The following is a 22103-nucleotide window of genomic DNA, read 5'->3' on the forward strand; positions in this document are numbered from 1 at the left end:
TTCGGTCATATTATAATTTATATCTGTTTTATTTGCATAAATAATAACTTCACATACTACATAGGTAAATATGCGTCTAATTTTTTAAATTAATTAAGATATTAATATGAATTACAGAGATACAAAAATTTTCTTTATTGGAAACAATTTTTATTTATATAATTTAAATTGACACTAAAACTGTTAGTCCTACTGTTGGTAAATGGTACATGGACGGCAATATGGGAATTTTCATGTGTCACCTAGAATATAACTCATTTATTGCATCTTAGAAGATTATGATGTCATGACTCTTATCCTGTAATTTAACTACATAATCTGCATCATACAACTGTAACACTCAGTGGACTAAGATGACATGCCTTTTATCCTGTAATTTGACAGCTTAGTCTGTTCCTACACTGAAACACAGCTTCCTAAGCAAAGCTTGGTGGCTGAAATAGTTGACGACTAATATACCCATGCAGACAATTTTTATAATATGACTTTGATTTTACTTTTTACCTTTGCTGGTGTATTCAGAACAACTGACAAAAGTTACATAAATACTGAATGAATCATTAAGTAACATGGAGGAGAACAATTTACTAAAGTCACAAAATTGGATAAATGCTTAAGTAATACAAAGTACAAAAAATCAATCACTACTTATCTTTCATTAATTCTCTTTGTGTGGTCATTTTCAGGTGCCTGAAGAACCAAATGTTGCCACAAAAACAATACCAACAGAACAAGTGGAGCAGCTGAGAAAAGAGGCTAATAGTGCTCTCCATGGGGACACTATGGCTTATGAGACGAGTATGTAACAATTTATAATAGTTACTATGGCACAACAATTTTGTTTAATGTAATTGAAATAGGAAACAAGGATATGGCCCACCTGATTGTAGATAGATAAAAGATATACCAAGAGGATGTACAGGCATAATATCTATAAATCTAAACAAATTCCCTATGCAATTTGTATGGAAAGTTTTTAAATCTTTTTAACCAGTAATTTTTTTTATAATAAAGTAATAACTTTATTCTAATTCAAAAGAAATTAATTGAAATTAAATAAAGTTATTATTATTTTTGGCTATGTACCCAGCTTTCATGTAGGTTGTCTTTAGGACTATAAATAAATTAATGGATTCTAGGATAATTACAGATATTTATTATATCTATGTATTTGTATCAGTTATCTAGTACCCATAATGCAAGCTTTAGCTAGCTTAACTTAGGTCTTGATGGCGCTGTGTGTATTGTCTTGAGATTATTATTATCTTTTATGTAATGTACTTCCTCATTACATTATCTACTCACACCTTGTCATCGGCCATAGGCTCGTCTCTTAAATCATATTTCTACTTTTTAAGTTTTTCTCTTTATGTAGGAAGAACTGTGTATAGGCGATGATTTCTATTAGGTACGCAATTTAGCCAGCCATGAGCTTATATGCCATTCAATCAATCAAATCAAAGATAAAATAATCATTAGGGATGTGATGCTGAATTTCAGAGTCAAACAGGAGTGGTTCATCTGACTACCAGTGGGCGAGGACACTGCTCAACAAGGGTGCAATTGGAGATAGGGTTGCGGCCGCCACAATATTGATACAAGTTTGTATTTAATTTATACTTGTATTTATATTTATACTTTGTATTTAATATAACTTACCCGACCCGGTTACGCGCGGGTCTATATATACTATACATATAGACCTTCCTCTTGAATCACTCGTTACTATTGCTAAAAACTGTATTAAAATCTATTGCATAATTTAAAAACTATTTGTAATGTAACTAGCTACCTGCCCCGGCTTTGCACAGGTGTACATGTATTATACATATAAACCTTCCTCGTAATTATTGTTAAGGACTGCATCAAAATCCGTTATGTACTTTAAAGATAAAGACTTATATCATAAAGTAATAATATTAATTACAGACAATGTGAGTATTTTTTATTTATTCCTAGAAGCCTAAAAGGTATAACAGTGACAACCTTTGGTTACAGTACTTCTTTATTATGTTATGCATTTTTCCAGGACAATCCATTATACAATATGACGGCACTGAGGAATTTAGTTAACAGTGTAAAGCCTGCAAAGAAAAAGGATGGTATTATAATTATTGGTGAGTATATACAATTTTTTTTACATGATTTTGTGTATATTATTTCTGTTATATACATGTCTTATACATAAAATTCTCGTGTCACAATGTTAGTTACCATGCTCCTCCATAGTTACTGATCGGCTTAATTGTCCTACATGAAGAAATTATTTTTTACTTGATTTAATAAAATAAAAAAATAAGCAAAGCTTACAAAAAGTTCTGTCTCATTTTCAGATGCACTGTCAGAATTGCTTGTATCAGAGCTACTGGTTCCAAATGTGAAGCTGCGTACCTTCGAGCAGCATCCACTGGGGCATCTGGATGAAATGACATCAGGTAACAAGCAGGCTAAGAGGAACATATTGAAGCTGTGGTACTATGAAGATCAGCTGAAGGAACTTTACGGAAGTAAGTATTTATCTGTAATGTAACACTCTTGCGTATTGTGTATTTATATATATATATATATATATAGTTAGTGATTTAAAAGGAAGGTAAATTGATTGTAACCACCATGAGAAAAATTAGAAAAAAAATCTATACCATGTAGTTCGAAATTGTGGCCAAGATTCTAGAATAAAATAATATTGCGACTATAAATTAAGATATAAGCTATCCTATCTTTCGAGTTGGATCAAATTGCACACAATGTGCAAATCAATTTTGCAATCGGTTCAGTAGTTTAGGAGTCGCCCAAATTTCTAGGTTTTTCTTAAATGCCCATAATTTTCAAACTACATGGTATAGATTTTTTATCAGATTTTTCTCATGGTGGTTACAATCAATCCTCTCACCCCGTTTTGACTTGACGTTGAGTTCTGGTACACCCTGTATGTTACAGTAGAGAAAAAATGTTAATACCAAAAAAATTATGTTCATAAACGGCTAAAATATCCTGTAATGATTTGATTTGTCTTTGCTCCCTAGTCTGATATCGCCCATTTTGAATGATAATTATTACAAAAAGCGGGGCCAAAGCACACACGATTAAAGAATGCGCGAATAGCGACGCGCGCGGCGTTTCTCGTTTTTTTTGTTTAATCATTAATTATCATTGCAATATAGCTGACATCTGACTATGAAGCAAAGACAATTGTAGAGTTATTGATAATTTGTAAAACTTAATTGTGTCCTTGGAAAATAAAATCTGTGATATGAAATATACAATTTTAAAACAAAGTGAAAGTACATGTTATATACGGGCAAATACGCACGAAAGAGTGAAAAAAAATTAAATGCCCCGCGCTAAGTCACGCATGAAAGAATGAAACGTATAAAGATAGTTGTTTACATGAACATTCTTTCCTGCGTAAAGCCAATTCACACGTGAATAAGCAAGCTTATGAGTAAAGGCAATTTATAATGTAAATAATAATGTAAAATTCATTTCCAGCTTATGTGGAGGCCTTAAACAAATTTGCTCATGATTCAGTTGAAGCGAACAAGGAGAAAGCAGTCAGCGCAATGTCATATCTACTGATGCATCATCCAGAAAGAGAGAAGGTAAGAATTGAGAATATAAACTAGAAGATGTAGCAGTGACGTGGTCGAGTGGAATGAGTAGTCATGCTCACTAAAATGTCCAGACATGTGGCGGCGTGGTGGGCCGGCTCATTGGGCTCCCTAAAATATGGTCGAGCGCAGTGATGGCTGGCTCATCCGTTATACTCGTGAACGAGTGCTGCTTGTAGGAACTGGTCTGCTCTTATCACTACGACTGATATAATCTTATTGTATATATTTGATTCAAAAAATTTGTGATGGTAGGTAGTTTGTATTCACACGTTTCGACTTGTAAATGTAAACTTACAAGGATTATTTAAAAGAGCAACACACGAGTTTCTTGCTCGTTCTTCTTGTGATGAGACAGCTTTCCGAACGAGTGGTAGATAAAAAACAAATTGTTATGACGATTCAAGAGTGATTAATTTAGGTTTATTTGTATAAATGATTTTCTATTCTATTCTAGTAACTTAAAATTAGACTGAAGTACATAAAATTACAGCATACGACGAATGTAATAAACTTGTTTTTAATTTTATAGTTGCGTAACGCGTAATTGTTTAAGTATTATAGTGTGTATTAATATAGTTTGTAAATTATAATATTTTTTTTGTAAAAAAAAAACATAAAGCTAACAGTATTATCTGATTGCACTAAGAATAGTGTGTAGCGGTTCTATGTTAACCATAAATTTATTAAAAAAAAACATTAACAAAAACATTATTCAAAAGAGCAACACATAAGTTTTTTATTCATTGTTCTTGTGATGAATCTGTTTTGAATGAGTGGTAGAATAAAAAATATGACTATTCAAAAGTGCTTGTATTGAGTTTATTTGAATAAAGAGGTTTATTTAAACAATCAATAAATTCTAATCGTATTCTTGGCTGAATCTTTTTTTTGTTTGTTTGTCTAGTAGCCTTATTAATTATTACTTACTATTCCATGACTACCCCCGAAATCGTAATTACAGCTTTGTTAAACAAAGCTACGGGTATTAGGGAACAAAAGTAGTCACGTACAAGGTATATTATTCTTTTAATTGCACCTCTTTTGTTCTAGTGGTATTGTCGACTCCTTTAACCTTACCGAAATTGAGAGTAATCACTCAAAAGCGGAATCTGAAATAATTACCGTCTTTTATATTTAGCATTTATATTTCTATTTCTCATTTTAATATACTATTTTGTTTCTCAATATTTGTTTGTTTCAATTAATTTTAATTACATAAAAAAATAGTAACTACAAAAATTCCAAAGTAACGATATATTAGTTCGTTACTGGTGACGTTACTCGCGACAGTTTTATTTGTTGTAGAAATGTTTACAGTAGTTAATACTAGATGGCGCTGTGATAAAGTTAAAACTGGCTAACGTTTCGATTTGATACTAGGTGTATATGATAGATATAAATTGTTATCAGCAATTTTTTTTTATTGCTAATCCATCGTTATGATGGTAATTTTTTATGTCACCGACATATATGTCGGTGAATATTATACATATACAATCGCTCGGTTTTGTCAGGGTGCTCATTAGTTTGTGAATTTATTTATACTAATGTGCACCTAAATAAGATATCTTATAAATTCTCGTGTCACAATGTTGGTTACCATACTCCTCCGAAACGGTTTGACCAATTTTTATGATATTTTATATGCATATTCAGTAGGTTTGAGAATCGGCTACTATCTAGTTTTCATACACCTAAATGATAAGTTGTTCTCCCCTAACTTTTTTTTTATTCTTTGGACAATTTTTTATTTTATTATATTATTATAATATGTCTTTAAAAATACATGCAACCCTAAATTTTCACCCTTCTATCATCAACGCCTATTTTTTTTATAGCGTTATTAATTTATATGGCAAAACAACTTTTCACGGTTCAGCTAGGACCATTTTGTTAAACCATTATTAAACCAAACCACATCTATGCAATAAATTTATTTAATTTAATATTAATAATGTTAAATAACATATAAAAAGTGATGCTTGCTGCTTGGCAGCCCATTTTTAATCTGTGTTTTGGTTGAAGAGTGGAGATTAAACTGTGAAATTACGGTATATGAGGGTATGCAGGTAACGTAGTCGTCCGGAATGGAGACGCATGAGTGGTAATATGATAACGTGATGTCTGTAGTGCTGTTTATGTGTATACGGGACGGTTATCACTTACCATCAGATAGACGGACAGTTTGTTAGTTTAAATTAATTCCAATTAGATTAAAAAACAGTAACTACAAAAATTCCAAAATAACGACATATTAGTTCATTACTAGTGACGTTACTCGCGACAGTTTTATTTGCTGTAGCAAAGTTTACAGTAGTTAATACTAGATGGAGCTGTGATAAAGTTAAAACTGGCTAACGTTTCGATTTGATACTAGGTATATATGATAGATATAAATTGTTATCAGCAATTTTTTTTTATTGCTAATCCATCGTTATGATGGTAATTTTTTATGTCACCGGCATATATATATGTCGGTGAATATTATTGTACATATATATATACAATCACTCGGTTTTGCCCGGGTGCTCATTAGTTTGCTATCTACCTATATATATAATGATATGTATAAAATTTTATATGCATATTCAGTAGGTTTGAGAATCGACTATCTATTTAAATATTATACATATACAATCGGTCGGTTTTTTCCCATTTTTTATAATGTGGCATTAAAAAACACACAACCCTAAATTGATTTTAGTTTTAAAGTCCCATATCAGGGGGCGTATTATGAACTCTTTAAAATCCAGTCAGTTTCCAGGCAGTTCAGTTTACGGCCTTAAACTGAATTGTTCTTTTTCGTATTATGAGGGTCCAAATTCAAACCGTATTCTGCCTGGATAGTTTGTCTCTGGCTGGTTAGTGGATTTTCTCGCGCTGCGTTCGGATAAACATTCGTTAAAACGTTCGTTGAGTTTTTGTGTATCACTTTTTGAACAAAATATTAATTAAATAAATGTAAATTAAATATAGAAAACAGTAATTAAGATACAATGGTAGAATTTGTGTAATATACAAAAATATTCCAGACAGTTTTATTGTCTTTTTTAATAATTCGGATTTATTTGTAAAAAATATTTTCATTGTAATATCCAAACGAACTTTGTGCATCTACTTAAAATTCCGCGCAAAGTACTTAATTCTGATTTTAATGTACAATTTGAAACTTAGCCTTTCCATGACTTTATACGCAAGTTAAATTTAATAATTCAATTATTGTGAAAAATATACCTAATGTAACGTAAGTATTCCAAACATTTTCTTAGTAATGTTTTTTTTAAAATGATGCAAATATTTAACTCTTTATATTTGTATATTTATCTAACTAAATTGTAGATCACGGACTGAAACCTCTCGCCAACGTCGTGTATCGTACCGGTAATTTGAAATTATATGGGACGGAACAAACAGACAGAGGGAAAAATTTTAATAAAAGTTATACCAATCGCTTGTGTGAGTATTTATATTGATATACATCGCTAACAAAAAACTCCTTAGGAAAAGGGGGTTTTAAAGACTGGAAAGGATTGTTATTTTTGTTATAATGAACAATCTAATTTTAATTTATATCATTTTAGGAAATTAAATCTGAAATACATGTATCTATGCAAATAAATTGAAGTATCTGTTTGTAATTTTGAAGTTCACCATACAACAGCTTTTCAGTAAATGCATACATATATAAGGTAAATGACATTAAAAAAAATATATTTGTCTGTCCGTTTGTTTGTTCTTGAAAATCTTTGAAACATGGACCAAAAATAGGATACTTTCACTGTCATATGTAATGTTGTGTAAATGAATAAAGTTGCTTTTATTTGAGATATTTTATTTATTTTAACAAAAACTAGGTATGCCATATGGACAAAGTCATAGGTAATAACTATAATAACTAGTATATAATAAAAATATCATATCCCTTTAATTATAACTACCAATAAAAGACATAAATAATGTACCTATATCATTTATTATAAAAACAAATAATTAAAACATTGAGCTATTAACAATATTATTATTTATAAATGTTTCAATTTCTTAGTTCACAACTAATATATCATCTCTGTCAGTTGTTGTAGCTAGATCATTCTCTATAAGAGCTCAAAGTACATGTAGAGATCTAAATCTAGAAGCCCAATTGTGCTTTCTCAATGATATTCCATGTTCTTGAGTGTAATATGCTTCTTGTGGTCCTGGTATAGCATTTTAGCATACTTCTCTAAAGCATATCCCGATCTCCTAAAAAAAAAAACAACATATTATATACTATAATATTAATATTTATTTACAAAAAGTATTATTTCATTAAAAATACAGCACAATAACTGTTAGTGCTGATAAATAACTATGTTTCTAAATATATTAGTTTAGGCTTAGATTTAATGATTTTTGTAGTTTCATAATAAAATTTTTATTTAAAAGAAATCATAAGATTTATTCCAGTTCTTTAAGATCTTTCTAGATGTTGCATTAATGCCTCTGGTTTGCCCAAATGTCATGAGTATATAAGTTCCAGTTGGCATCCACACTTATAATCTCCATGTCAGCATTACTAACCTAAATTTTTTTCCAGATTAATTACATGATGAAGATTATTTGAAACATATGTCTAAGTGTTATATATATATTTAAGTAAACAATTTATTGTGTATATATAAGTAGCTTTAGAGATGTATAATCATTATTAATAATTAATATTCTTAATTTATATAATTATATTAAAAAAAGATATTAAAAGTGCTTATATTATTAAACATCTCTTTTAATTTATATTTCACTTACCAATTATATATTTAATGAATGGTATTGTTTTCTACAGTAATATCTCTTTATTTACAATTATGTACAGTATACAGCCCAATACACCCAGCATTAAATTCCAATTATAAAATAAATATAATTAATTTAATTTAATTAATTTTCGGAGAAAGTCGGAGAGAATACATCATCAGACTGTTGTATACTTGTATACTTGCTTTCTAGGCTTTACTTGTATGCATACATTTTACCATATATATTATCACTATATCATATGGTATGTTACATGGTACTCATAGATTTGCTAATTGTATAGAAATAGATACCTTTGAATATTTATTATCTATCCTTTACTCAGATGTCCTTGGAATTTTATATATGTATTTACTTTTGGATGTTGGGTAAATGCAATAAATCGACGTTATTTGCCATTGGCTGTGCGAAAGAATGAACAGCAATATCACTAATAGATCCGTTGATAAATATGCCTGTAGCATAAATAATAATACTAAAACCTGACATAGTCAGCTAGTGATTTAGTGAAATAATTACAATACATTATACCTTAGTTTCCACTGGTAGGTCTGTAAATTTCGATGATACCGGCATATGAGTTCGCACGCATATTACACACCAAATCTTTATTTAGATTATAACGTTTTCTAAATTGTTCATTTTTATTGGATTGGTCGCGTAATCGCCGTCTTTTCACTTTTTGTCTTTTTCGTATGCACACATTTCCAAAAAAATACTTCGAGTTCATCACACATAATTAAAATTAAAACGAAACAAAAACAATCGAAATAACTGCACAAACATGTTATAAACATAATAAAAACTGACATAAAAATAGAAATAATAACCAAATTACAATAATGAAGCTATAAATTAGAAAACAATTCTATAAAAGTTAATATGAAGCCACCGTAAACTGAATTGTTTTTAAACGGTCTTTTTGACAGTTGCGTCCGCTTAGATCTGTCAAATGAAACGCTCATAATACGAAATAGCCGGTTTTTTCGGGCAGAAGACGTTCAGCTGTAAATGACTTGACTTTAATAGCGTTCGTAATACGAAATCGCCAGGCAGTTCAGTTTAAGCCGTAAACTGAATGGGAATAAGAGTTCATAATACGGCCCCAGAGCTCGTAACAGAATGTTACTCATAAAAATTACGACAGAGGGCGCTCTTTTCTCTTTAGGATGCTATTATAACAGAAGCAGAACTAAACAACTCGCGAGAAAGTTTAATCCACTGCGTACTAGATGGCGCTGTGATAAAATTAAAACTCGCTACGTTTTCGATTTCGCTGAATCTAAGAGGTTAAATGTGCGTAGAGTCCCTTTAAGCCCTAAGGGCTTATCCCACTTCTGATAAAATTTTTGAAGCACTGGTACCTTTTTTTATGTGCCGGTGATTATTACTTATCTGATAATATAGTTCGAAAATGTCTGGCGACATTTGTTCATTGTTTTAGTTCGTTTCGTTTGCTTCCGACTCGTAATACTGTTCAACTTATACGCCAGTGCTAACAACCCTATTTGTTTATTTATTTATTAACTAACTGTCCACGTAGAATTCTACTTTACTTTTCTAAAATAAGAGTAGCCTAAGTTACTCCTTATTACATCAACTGCCTGCCAAAAAAGTCCCGTCAATATCGGTACGGCCATTTCAGAGATTAGCCGGAACAAACAGGCAGACAAAAATTTTATTAAATGTTATTTTGGTGTATGTACCTTATTTATATTGATATACATGTAATAAAAAAATTCAATATTACAAACAGACACTCCAATTTTATTATTTGTATAGATCTGAACAATATACATTGTATTTGTATTGTTTTAAAATTACATTTGCTGTTTTCTCAATGCCCCTATTTTCGAATATAAAATAAATTCTTTATTCAAATACTCAATACTCAATATTTATTGCATTTATTGAGTATTGAAATAAACCTAAATCAATAACTTAAAATAGTCATAGTTATTTTTTTATTATTCGGAAATCTGTCTCATCACAAGAACTAGCAAGAAACGTGTTTTCTGTTCTAAAATGTCCTACATGAATAAATTATTATTTATTTCGGTTTGATTTTATTTTATTTGACGACTTTTTACAAAGTCTATATCGACGAATTTAACTAAAAGAATATCACTCAATTCCATTTTCAGATGCTGTTGACGAACATTATCAACAAACTGGGTGATCCGTCGCAGGCTGTCTCATCAAAAGTGATATATCATCTCTGCCAGTTGTTGTACAATCATCCCAACATGAAGGCGGTGGTACTGGCAGAGATTGAGAAAATGCTTTTCAGGTAATTATTGAACGGTCTCAGTGGTCTAGCGGTTTAGCACACTCCGACAATCGCGGGTTCGATTCCCGATTTTCTCACGATACAAACATATGTATTCATAAGTATGATAGTTTGCATCGGTCTGGGTGTTTACTATATATATTATTATGGGCTGGCTTAATATTTTTTTAACATGTTTCATTTATTTAAAAGAACAACACGCAAGTTTCTTTCTCGTTCTTCTTGTGATGAGACAGCTTTCCTAATCTGCGGTGCATTCTAAGTAAAGAGTTATATAAGTATTCAAAACCTTCCAACATGCAGTATTTATGTATGTATATGTGCAAGTTTATATATATATTTGTACCTATATTATATGTGTATATTTACTAGTATAATAACTGTAGTGCCTAATGTGTGCCATCTTTTTCTGTGTACTTTAGTACTATCTTTCAGGTTTTCTATAAAAAAGTGCTTATAGCGATGAGCTGCCTTTTGTTACTGTTTTTCTTATTGTATTTTTATATCTATTTATATCTATGTGCACAATAATGTTTATTATTATTATTCAATAGTGCTTAAATTAAAGTTTATTTGAATAAAGATTGTTTTACTCTATTTTTTCCAGATCAAATATTTCTCCACGAGCGCAATACTACGGTGTGTGCTTTCTGAACCAATTCTTCCTCGGCAAGGACGACTCCAAGATTGCGGAGAACCTTATTAAGATATACTTCTCATTCTTCAAGGCCTCCATTAAAAAGGTAAGGCAACTGTTTTGTTTATGGTTCAATGCAATAAACGACGTACACTTTTATAAAGGTTGATTTTTTTGATAACTCACACAGCACCATTTAGATCCAATTTAAGCAGAGCTCGAGTTACAGGATACGGTCGGTAAGATTCGTCCTCGGTGGTGCAGTGGTTTAGATTACATACTTTACTTCCGATGGTCGCGGTTCTATTTATAATAAAATATAATATTTATAAAGAAACTAGCTGTCCCGGCAAACGTTGTTTTGCCATATAAATTAATAACGCTATAAAAAAATAGGGGTTGATGATAGAAGGTTGAAAATTTAGGATTGTATGTATTTTTGTATGTTGTATCATAAAAAAATAGACAATAAAAATATTGTCTAAAAAATAAAAAATAAATTTAGGGGTGGACTACCCTACTAACGTTTAGGGGGATGAAAAATAGATGTTGGCCGATTCTCAGACCTACTCAATACGCTCACAAAATTTCATGAGAATCTGTCAAGCCGTTTCGGAGGAGTATGGGAACGAAAACTGTGACACGAGAATTTATGTACATAAGATAAATAAATATTTATTTATTCTTTTGTACACAAAAATGAATGCATAGAGGACTTAATGCCTAATGGCATTCTTTACCAGTCAACCTATCTATTATTGTTACTTTTTTTTCTCTTCTTTCATTTGTTATAAAAGAAAGTAATACTCACACACGGTGGTCGAGCGCAGTAATGGCTGGCTCATCCGCCATACTCGTGAACGAGTGCTGCTTGTAGGGACTGGTCTGCTCTTATTACTCACTACGACTGATTTAATCGTATTGTGTTTTTATATTTGAGCCTAAATGAATTAGTGCTGGTTGGAGCAACACACAAGTTTCTTGCTTATTCTTCTTGTGATGAGACAGCTTTCCGAATAAGCGGTAGATTAAAAAAAATTGTTGACTACTCAAAAGTACTGCTTTAATTAAGTTTATTTGAATAAATGATTTTCTATTCTATTCTATTCTACGGCCCTTGCCAAGCGTGTCAGAGGTTGCGGAATGTGAGGAAGTTATTATAGAGGAAGTCAAAAATTTTCTAGAAATGCGGCAGGTATTTAGTATTGTTATTTGTAACAGATTTAGTAGAATAGAATAGAATAGAATAGAATAGAAAATCATTTATTCAAATAAACTTAATTTAAGCACTTTTGAATAGTCATAACAATTTGTTTTTTATTTACCACTAGTAGGATGAATGTTCAGCGTTTGCAAACTATCTTTGAGTATGTTGGATACCTATACAATATGTACAATTGTTACATGTCATGTGTTTTAACTTCTATTGCAAGATCTTGGTATTTTGAAAGTTTATCTGAGATTATGGTTTGTATGTTATGTGTATTTGTGTATTGTGTGTTATAATTATAATTTTTTTCTTATTACAGGGTGATATCGATTCTCGTTTGATGTCTGCTATACTGACAGGAGTTAAGCGTGCATACCCATTTGCAGATAAAGACAGGCTGGCTCAGACCCCGGAACATATAAATGCTATACACAAACTAGTGCATTTAGCCAGTATGAATATAGCGATACATGCGCTTGCATTGCTATTTCACATCAGTGATGCGAGTAAAGGCACGTCAGATAGGTAAGTGATTTTTTATAGCAAAGAAGACAAAGGTTGCCCCCTCGATCGATCCATCGTCCAATTCAAACGGATATCGAAATTACGACGGTCTGAGCCGAGGCTCGAACTCCTAGAGGTGCCCTCAGACTAAACTCGAGGGAGCGAGTGCACATAACACTCCAAACCCGCGAAAAGACTTATGGAGCAACGCCAGTCTGAGAGCCCCTAGGGTTTCGAACCTCGGCTCAGGCCATCGTAACTTTGATCCACGTTTGAATTAGACGAAGGATCGATCGGAGGAGAGATTTACTGTATCGGTGACTTGTATGACTTGAAATTGTAAGTGCCAAATCTTGACAAGAGCGTTTTCTATTACAGATACTACACCGCCCTCTACCGTAAACTAACAAATCCTGACATCTTCAGCACAACACATTCAGCGCTTTTGTTCTCACTGGTCTACAAGTCTGTGCGTCAAGATAAAAATATTGACCGCGTCAGCGCTTTCGTAAAGCGCTTACTGCAGCTCTGCTGTTATATGACCCCGGCGCAGGCTTGTGGCATGCTGTTTTTGATATCTCAGGTGTTGAAAGACGGACAGAAAAGTGGGTCAGCTACTGGCATGTTGCAGTGGACTAAAAAGGAAATTAAAGAGGTGATGTAAACTAAATTTTTTTTTTTTAATAATAATAATAATCTTTATTAAATTCAGAAGGATCGTTACAATATTATTTATACAATAGGTACACATTCCAGACAATATCAATTCTTTCAGTATTTATGTGTAGTCCTGGCTTCTGAACTAGCATTAGCCGTATGACAGAAGCCAGTATTATTAGACTACTTTTAATAGTGGTCCCATTAAAGAATATATCATACTAGCTGTGCCCGCGGTTTCACCCGCGTGAATTTTATATCCTATATGTTATTCTGATGTGTAAGCTATATTACTGTAATGTTTCATAAAAAGTCGTTCAGTAGTTTTTTCGAAACTCACAAAGTTTCGCGTTTACCTTTACACATTGTATTGCTACAGATCACACATAACACAATTTTATAAATCTTATGTTGTATTATGTATTTTATATTCTTATGAACATGTTATGTGTGTGACTAGTAACAAACAAATAAACGATATATCTATCTATATAAATAAAATTGTAGTGTCTGTTTGTAATATTGAAATAACCGTTTTATACTACATGCATATGAAAATAAATACGGTACATACACCAAAATAACATTTTTTACAATATTTGTTTGTCTGTCTGTTTGTTCCGGCTAATCTCTGAAATGGCTGGATCGATTTTGACGGGATTTTTTTGGCAGGTAGCTGATGTAATAAAGAGTAACTTAGGTTACTTTTATTTTAGAAAAATAAAACTGAATTCCACGCGGACCCAATCACGAATACGGCTAGTAATATTAATAAGATTTAAACGAATTAGAGTTTATTTTGCGGAAGTCCATATCACTATTTAATTCCGCTAGAATTATCATGTGTGAGATGACAAATATTCAGTGCTGGATCTTGACTATCGTTACGACCTTTATTTTTAGTTTCTCATGAACTTCGACTCAAAGGTGCTTTGCTTTGCTAACAAGTTGTTTCAGAACATTATTTATTTATAATTTCTAGGAGGTGAAAGATGAATCTGAATTAGATATAGATGGAATAGAAAAAGAAGATCGAATAGTTGATGAAAATGGCGACAAAGAAGATGTAGAGGATACTGTAGAAGAATTGAATGATACAACAAACATAAAGCAAGATGATGAGGTAAAAGTGGTACAGAAGAAAGTCGACCTTCTGCATGGTGACAAAAAGGATCTTTTGTTGGGTGAGTTCAGTGCTTTGTTTCAATTTATATTACACACTATCTGTTATCTGCGACTTCGTCTGAGTTTTAAGACTAATAAAATATCTAAATTAAAAGTTACTCCTTATAACATTAGTTATCTGCGAGAGAAAGTCTCGTCAAAATCGGTCCAGTCGTTTCAGAGATTAGCAAGAACAGACAGACAGATTGTTTTTTTTTTTTTATGTAAGTATATAGAGATATACTTTCATATACATTTAGTGAAAAGCTGTTAATTTGAATTTACAAACACTAAAATTTTGTTTAACTCTATAGATGTATATAAAAAAAAAGTGTTTAGTACCCATAGTACAAGTTCTGCTTATCTTGGGACTAGATGGCGCTGTGTATATTGTTCAGGGTTATTAATATTGTTTAATATTACAGAAGATGATGAAGAAAATTATGTAGACCTGAAAATTGATGAGGAAGGGAACATAAAGCCTAAAAAGCGAAAGCATTCGGCTGTGGCGAGTTGGTACCACGCCAGAGTGAAGGTCGAAGGTCAAGAGGAAGAAGAGGACAAGGACAAGGAGAAGGAAGCCAAAATACAGCTTAAGAAGACGGTCAATATGGACAGGGTAAGTGAACCGACCGAAAGTTTCTTGTGACGGCCTTGGTGGTCTAGTTTAGCACACGCCTTACTTCTGATCGTCGTGGGTTCGATTCCTCGCACGTCAAAAACATTTGTACTGTTATCCGTTATCTAGTAAATAGATATAATATAACAATATTTATAATAAAACAAGCTTTAGCTAGCTAAACTTAGGTCTAGATGGCGCTGTGTGAATTGTTCGAATATTATTATATATATATGAAAACAAACAGTATTGCTTTTATAATGTCAAATATAAATATGTTTATATTATTGGAATGGTATGTGGTAACCGTCGCTTCCTTTGAAAAGTATACTAGATCCTGAGGAGATCGCGCCGATCAAAACGATCTTTCAAGTCTAGCTTTAAAAAATAAATGAAGAGTTTATAAATGGCAATAATGTTTTTATAGAAAATTCTAACTTAAAATTCATAGCGCTAACAATAATATACAGATTGCAAGATTGAGTGTGTAGTGCTTTCTATGTTGATTGTTGCATGCCTAATCCCTGTTAATATGTATTTACTTAGGACAACATTTATTTAAAAGAGCAACACACAAGTTTCTTGTTCGCTCTTATGCCGAGTCTGCGTCCTGAATGAGTGGTAGAATAAAAAAAATGTGACTATTCAAAAGTGTTTATATTAAGTTTATTTGAATGAAGATTATTTCTATTTATATTACAGATAATAACAGAGTACAACCCACACGCCAGGAATCCAGCGTTCGCTGGCGTCGGCTGCACGGCGTATCTTGAACTGGTGACCCTGGCCAAACACTGCCATCCCACCGTCAAACTGTTCACTGAGAAAATCCTGAACGGTACGTTTCATTATTACACACATAAGCTCGATCTGTAATGTAATTTTTTATTTAAAAGATTACGTAAAAAAATATTTACAGATAATATTAATAAGAATTAATGTTATAAACGCGAAAGGTTGTGAGTATGGTTGAATGTTACTCTTCCGCGCAAAAACTATTTAACGGATTTTGATGAGACATTACAATATAGCTATATATCAGAATAACATAACAACAATAGGCTATAAATTTCACGAGGAAACCTCGGGCACAGTTAGTAAGTAATTATTTTAAATAAAATAATTATTAACAATCTTGTGAAGTGAGGAGCCTGCGTTGCTAATGAATAGTAGAATAAAAAAAATGTCTATTCAAAAGTGTTTAAATTAAGTTTATTTGAGTAATGATTATTTCCATTACTTTTTTATTGTAGAACAAATTATCCAGTACAGTGGTGACCCCTTGAAAGACTTCTCCGGTATTCGGTTCCTGGATCGCTTCGTGTTTAAGAACCCTAAGAAACGGGTGGAGAAGGATGACGAGATGGAATTAAAGAAGGTCAAGGGTTCGCATCCCAAGTTCGCTGTTAGGAAAAATTATACTGCCAAAGGTGAGATACAAATTTTTTTAATATGGCAACATTTTTAAATAGCGGCATTAAGAATATTACAAAAGATAGTATGTTCTGTATATGTCTTTGTTCAAACACAGCTTCTTGGGGAGGGGAGGGGGGAATGGGGAATTGTGGGCCGCTTGCTATTTGAAAATGTACCAACTCCAGGTGGCTCTCTATGGAAAGCAACCTTGTTAATTCCTGGTGAACTTGCGACTGCACAAAATCTACCTCTGTAAATCATTTATTCATCATTTAAAAGCCACACTTGTCGGTGGAACTCTAGCCGCTTTCAATAATCTTCCATCATGCTCTTTAAATATTGGTACGACACGACACCAATTTTGTCTTTAATTTAGTTGATGTAACTGTACCTTGGTCTTCCCCTCCCCCTCTTGCCTTCTGTATTTCCCTCAATAATCATTTTCATAAATCCATCGCGGAACATCAACTGTCCTAACATTTTTCCTCACCTATTTTCTATAGTATTCAATATCTGCCTTTTTTATTTCACCCTGTATAATACTTCTTCATTTCCTACTTTATCTTTCCAACTAATTCTTTCCATCCTTCTCCTACATTATAAATATATAATTTAAAACATATCTTATCATTAATCTGACTCCTGGATGCTTCTGTTTATTTCCAGGTCTTCGAAGCTTACCTGTGAGTTCTTCGACGTACTTGAACGAGGATGTCTCCAAGATACCTGTTGATGAGCTGTTCCTCTATGAGTAAGTATGCATTCGTCATTATGAAATTTACGTGTAAAGTTTTTTTTAATTCTTTATTGTACAAAAACACAGCCTGATTGCAGATAGAAAAGAAATGTATGTGAAAAAAAAATCTTTATTGTACAAAAACACGTAAACATGAGGCGAGCTTAATTCCACATGGCATTCTCTACCAGCCAACATTAGAATAGGTAGAAATAGAATTACATTATTCTGTTTGGTTCTTATGAACCATCTCGTTCTCTTCAGCTTTCATACAAACAAAATCCCTTCATAATCGGTCCATTTGTTTTGGAGACGAAAACACAAATACAAGACAAACTGTAATACCTCTAAATTTTGCGTCCGGGTCTAAAAAAAATATACTTCACATTTTTTACAGTCAGTTGAAATTATTATTAAACACTTTCCGTTTACAACTTTAGTTTCCTGAAGATGCGTCGTGATGTACAAGGGTCTGATGATGATGACTGTGACAAAGATTCGGTGACCAGCGAGGACTTCGAACAGTATCTGGACTCAATGACTGGGAAACCACAAGGTAACAATTGCAGGAACTGTTATGGAAAACAAATGTAAAGGACATATATTTATACACCAGTTGTTACCCACGATTACGTCCGCGTTGAATAAAATAAAAGTATCCTAAGTTATTCCTTATAACATTAGTTATCTGCGAGTGAAAGACCCGTCAAACTCTCCAGCCGTTTCAGAGATTAGTAAAACAAACAGACATATGGTTTTTATTTTTTTTATGTACATGTAATTTCGTATGCATTTATTCAAAAGCTTTTAATTTTAAATTACAATCAAACACTTAGTGTTATTTATTTGTCTAGATATATACAATCATATCTACTAATATTATAGACTTAAAATTTTGGATGATCGGGATAATCTCTAGTACTGCTGATCAGATTTGTTTTTTTTAGTGTTGGGCCACATTTTTTTAGGTTGGTTATTGCCTATAGATGTCACGCCCATGTATATACTAGTCTGTAAGGTAGTATACCGGGAGCGACTCCAAATTTAAAAATTCGAAATATCTTTATTCATTATAGGTCTATTACAGACTCTTATGATATGTCAAATCTACCGTTAGTTCGAAATGATTTCTGGATGAGAAGAACTGACAAGAACTTCGGCTCGTATTCTTTTCAAAAAAATGTACATGTTTACAATAATACGGATTGATGTATATTCAAATTTGGGAGAATAGAGTGACCACCAGCATATGCTATTGCACAAGCAAATAGTCTAATTAGTATTCGTAATCCTAACAGACCATTCGACTTTATTTTATACTATGTAAAGACTATAAAATGAAGTCGCCTGAATTAAAATAAATAAATAAGTAAGGTTATGAATATTAATATGCAATCTTCTTGCCTATTACAGCTGAATCCGACGAGGAACTGGACTATCTCGCAGAGATGCAGGCAACGAAACATCAAAAGAAATCGAAGAACCAGAATGACGATGACGATCAATTCGCTAGTGATGATGACGATGACGATCAATTCGCTAGTGATGATGACGATGATGTTGATGATGAGGACGAAGGTGATGGCGGTGATGAGTTTAACAATGAAGGTATTAGAAAAGCTGTATATCATATTACATTGTGATTAATTCACTAACCTAAGCAGAGCTTGTGTTATGGGTTCTAGACAATTAATTCATTTTCTTTTTAAAGACATAGAAAACACCAACACCGATAGAAATAATATGATTATTTCTATTCACGAGTAGAAATGCTTGAATCGAACCCGCGACCATCGGAAGTAGAGCGATGTGTTTGTCACATTATTGCAGTAATTTTTATTAAAATAAACTTAATATAAGTTACTTAATGATTTTTATGATTCTACCGTCGGCTACACTTGCTATCAGGCGGGCCATATGCCTTTTTACGGAATTATATTATATGTTTTATTACAGGCAGCGACGGTGAACTCAACATATCGGCAGACGAGGATGAACCAAATTTATCTGGCGATGAAGATGGTAAGTTATATTGTATTACACGTTAAAGATCGCATGCCCACCGATGAGTCATTCCACAACGAAAGTAAATTTACACGTTGAGACCGGGAGTCCCTGGGCACTTTAATTGAAATAAATCTAGAGGTTAAATAAAGTCTACTTCATATTATTGTACACTTAAACATATACGTAATTAACAATAAAAAAAATTCCGGTCCCACCTAGGGAATAAGATTTCTGAATGTGGTCACTGAGAAATAAGATTTCTCAATGTGGTCTTTAACATGTTAAAATAATATTTATTTGTAGCTTGGTGGTGTCAGCTCATCACTGTACTGTAGTGTATGATGTGATGAGGTATATAAGGTATATGAGGCTATGTAATATATTGTCTATTGTAGTATATAGCTAGTGAGTATAGAGATAAAATAATTGTACTATTTATTGTACATTAGTAAGTTTATTTGGTAGTGTACTACATGACTTATTAGTAACGCGTACATTCGACGTGGAGTTGGGACGTAGACTGACTTTACACTGGACTTAAATCTATGTCGGGAAGTAAACTGATTTTATATCTTAAATGGAGAGGTAAATAATGGAAGGGTGTCAAGTGTTGACAGAAATATTACAAGTAGGCACAACACTCTGATTTTATACTTGAACTTCTCACGTTAACAGAGTAACTATATCAAGTAAATAAGTAGAATAGATCAAAATAAAATAATATAAAAACACATTTAATACAATATGGTTATAGATACATCTCAGACAAGATGACAAAACACAAAACACACTCTCTTTTCAAATATTCAAACATACTTCATTGACAGTCTAGAATATTACCTCGTTCTAACAGACAGAAATATTATAAGTGTAAGCAAATACTAGTACCCCTGTACAATTCACACAACGCCATCTACTCCCAAACTAAGCAGAACCTATGGGTACTAGGCAACTGAATCCAGTTGACTGGAAGATATCTCTTTTAGTAATATGTCCTCCATTTTAACATTATTTCTAATGAACATATTTAAATAATATATTCAAAGTACAATAAATCTTACTAATATTATAAACGCGAAAGTGATTGATGTTTGTTACTCTTTCACGCCAAAACTACTGAACTGATTTTGATGAAACTTTACAATAATGTAGCTTATACATTAGAATAACATATATAGATGATAAATTTCACATGGGTAAGGAAGTTAAGAATTCAATTTTTGTACTTGTTAAGTCTAAAGCACCTTTTAAAAGCCAAACCCCTCACCAAAGGTATTTTTTTACAGAGTTACTCTTGGAGAATAGTGATGAAGACGATCATATTGATGTGCCTGGAAAGAAATCGAAGGGAAGAACTAAGCTTAAACTGAAAGGTACTTATTATAAGATGGTTTGTTACCGGTGTGTTGTTTATACACCAGGTAAGAAATAAGAAATTAATAAGTAATGAAATTGAATCCCATGGAGGCATTAAATTTCTTTACTTTCAGTCATCTATGTTTTAATAACAAATACTATGTAAGAAATGAATTTTATTGGTTCTTAGTTTTGACCGGATGTTGACAAGGCCTTTAAGACCTGAGTTTTTTTTTATTATATTAATTATTTTCATTCTTAATGCTGAAGCCATCTTGCAGATATGGACTACTGTTCCATATGTGTATCTACATAGGTATGTAACAACAACTAGTAAGAATTCTTATTGACTTTAGGAACTCACTATCATGATTTCTTACATAAGTATGGGTTACACGCGGTTTTGGATTACTTTAAAGTGGCAACTCACACCTGTGTCATTTAGACCTAATGGGGTACATGTAAGATAAATTTATTTGTCTTTTTGATATGTTCAATAGGAGGCGACGACTTGGGATCACTCTTTGCATCGGCTGAAGAATTCTCTACGCTTCTAGAAGAGACAGCAACCAACAAGAAGCAAGGCTCCAGTCAGGCGGTCGCAAACAAAGACAACGCCAGTACAAAACAACTAGCTTGGGAAGATAAACGCGATAGGTGGATAAAAGGCTATAATAGAAGTATTCTCGGCCACAAAAAAGGCAATAACAGCAAAAATTTCAATAGAAACAAACAAAATGGCGGTAAAAACAAAATGGGACCGAAAACTGGCGGGAAAAGAAAAGGCGGGAACGCAGTTGGTGCAGGTGGAAAAAGAAAAAAATTTTAACAATGCGTTATTGTAGTATAATACATATTATATGTTTAAACAATTTTATTTGTGTTAGTTTTATACCTATTTCTATATACTACGATGGTGGCAATCAAGCATACGGACGGACGGATGGTAAAAAATCACCCAAGCTTATGCACGCTTGAAACACAAATATCTGATGGTAAGTGGTAACCGTTGCCATGTACATTACCCATACATAGTACATATTGCATACTTCTTATCGGTAATTTTTTTGCCTAAACGCGCATCCTACAAATGAAACAC

The 22103-nt window shown here is 32.4% G+C and overlaps 1 protein-coding gene across 1 annotated transcript; it reads left to right on the forward strand.

Moving 5' to 3' along the window:
- Positions 1-688: 688 nt before the first annotated feature.
- LOC131843306 (CCAAT/enhancer-binding protein zeta) lies at positions 689-21850 on the forward strand. The gene is made up of 20 exons (XM_059191928.1): positions 689-798; positions 1501-1601; positions 2030-2117; positions 2334-2507; positions 3493-3602; positions 10553-10698; positions 11306-11441; positions 12865-13070; positions 13428-13704; positions 14689-14890; positions 15296-15489; positions 16192-16327; positions 16743-16919; positions 17572-17656; positions 18082-18197; positions 19055-19129; positions 19160-19249; positions 19598-19663; positions 20935-21021; positions 21505-21850. Exons 1-20 carry the CDS (start codon positions 783-785, stop codon positions 21831-21833), a joined length of 2811 nt encoding a protein of 936 aa, XP_059047911.1. The 5' UTR covers positions 689-782; the 3' UTR covers positions 21834-21850.
- The last annotated feature ends 253 nt before the right edge of the window (positions 21851-22103 follow it).

Source organism: Achroia grisella, unplaced genomic scaffold, assembly GCF_030625045.1.
Source record: "Achroia grisella isolate CSIRO2021 unplaced genomic scaffold, CSIRO_AGI_Agris_v1 utg295, whole genome shotgun sequence".
In the NCBI taxonomy this organism is placed as follows: Eukaryota; Metazoa; Arthropoda; class Insecta; order Lepidoptera; family Pyralidae; genus Achroia; species Achroia grisella.

Excerpts from the sequence above, each read along its gene's own strand:
- LOC131843306 (XM_059191928.1), top strand. Across the intron at positions 2,508-3,492 it reads GCTGAAGGAACTTTACGGAA|CTTATGTGGAGGCCTTAAAC; the intron begins GTAAGTATTTAT and ends ATTCATTTCCAG. Across the intron at positions 17,657-18,081 it reads GATGAGCTGTTCCTCTATGA|TTTCCTGAAGATGCGTCGTG; the intron begins GTAAGTATGCAT and ends TTACAACTTTAG.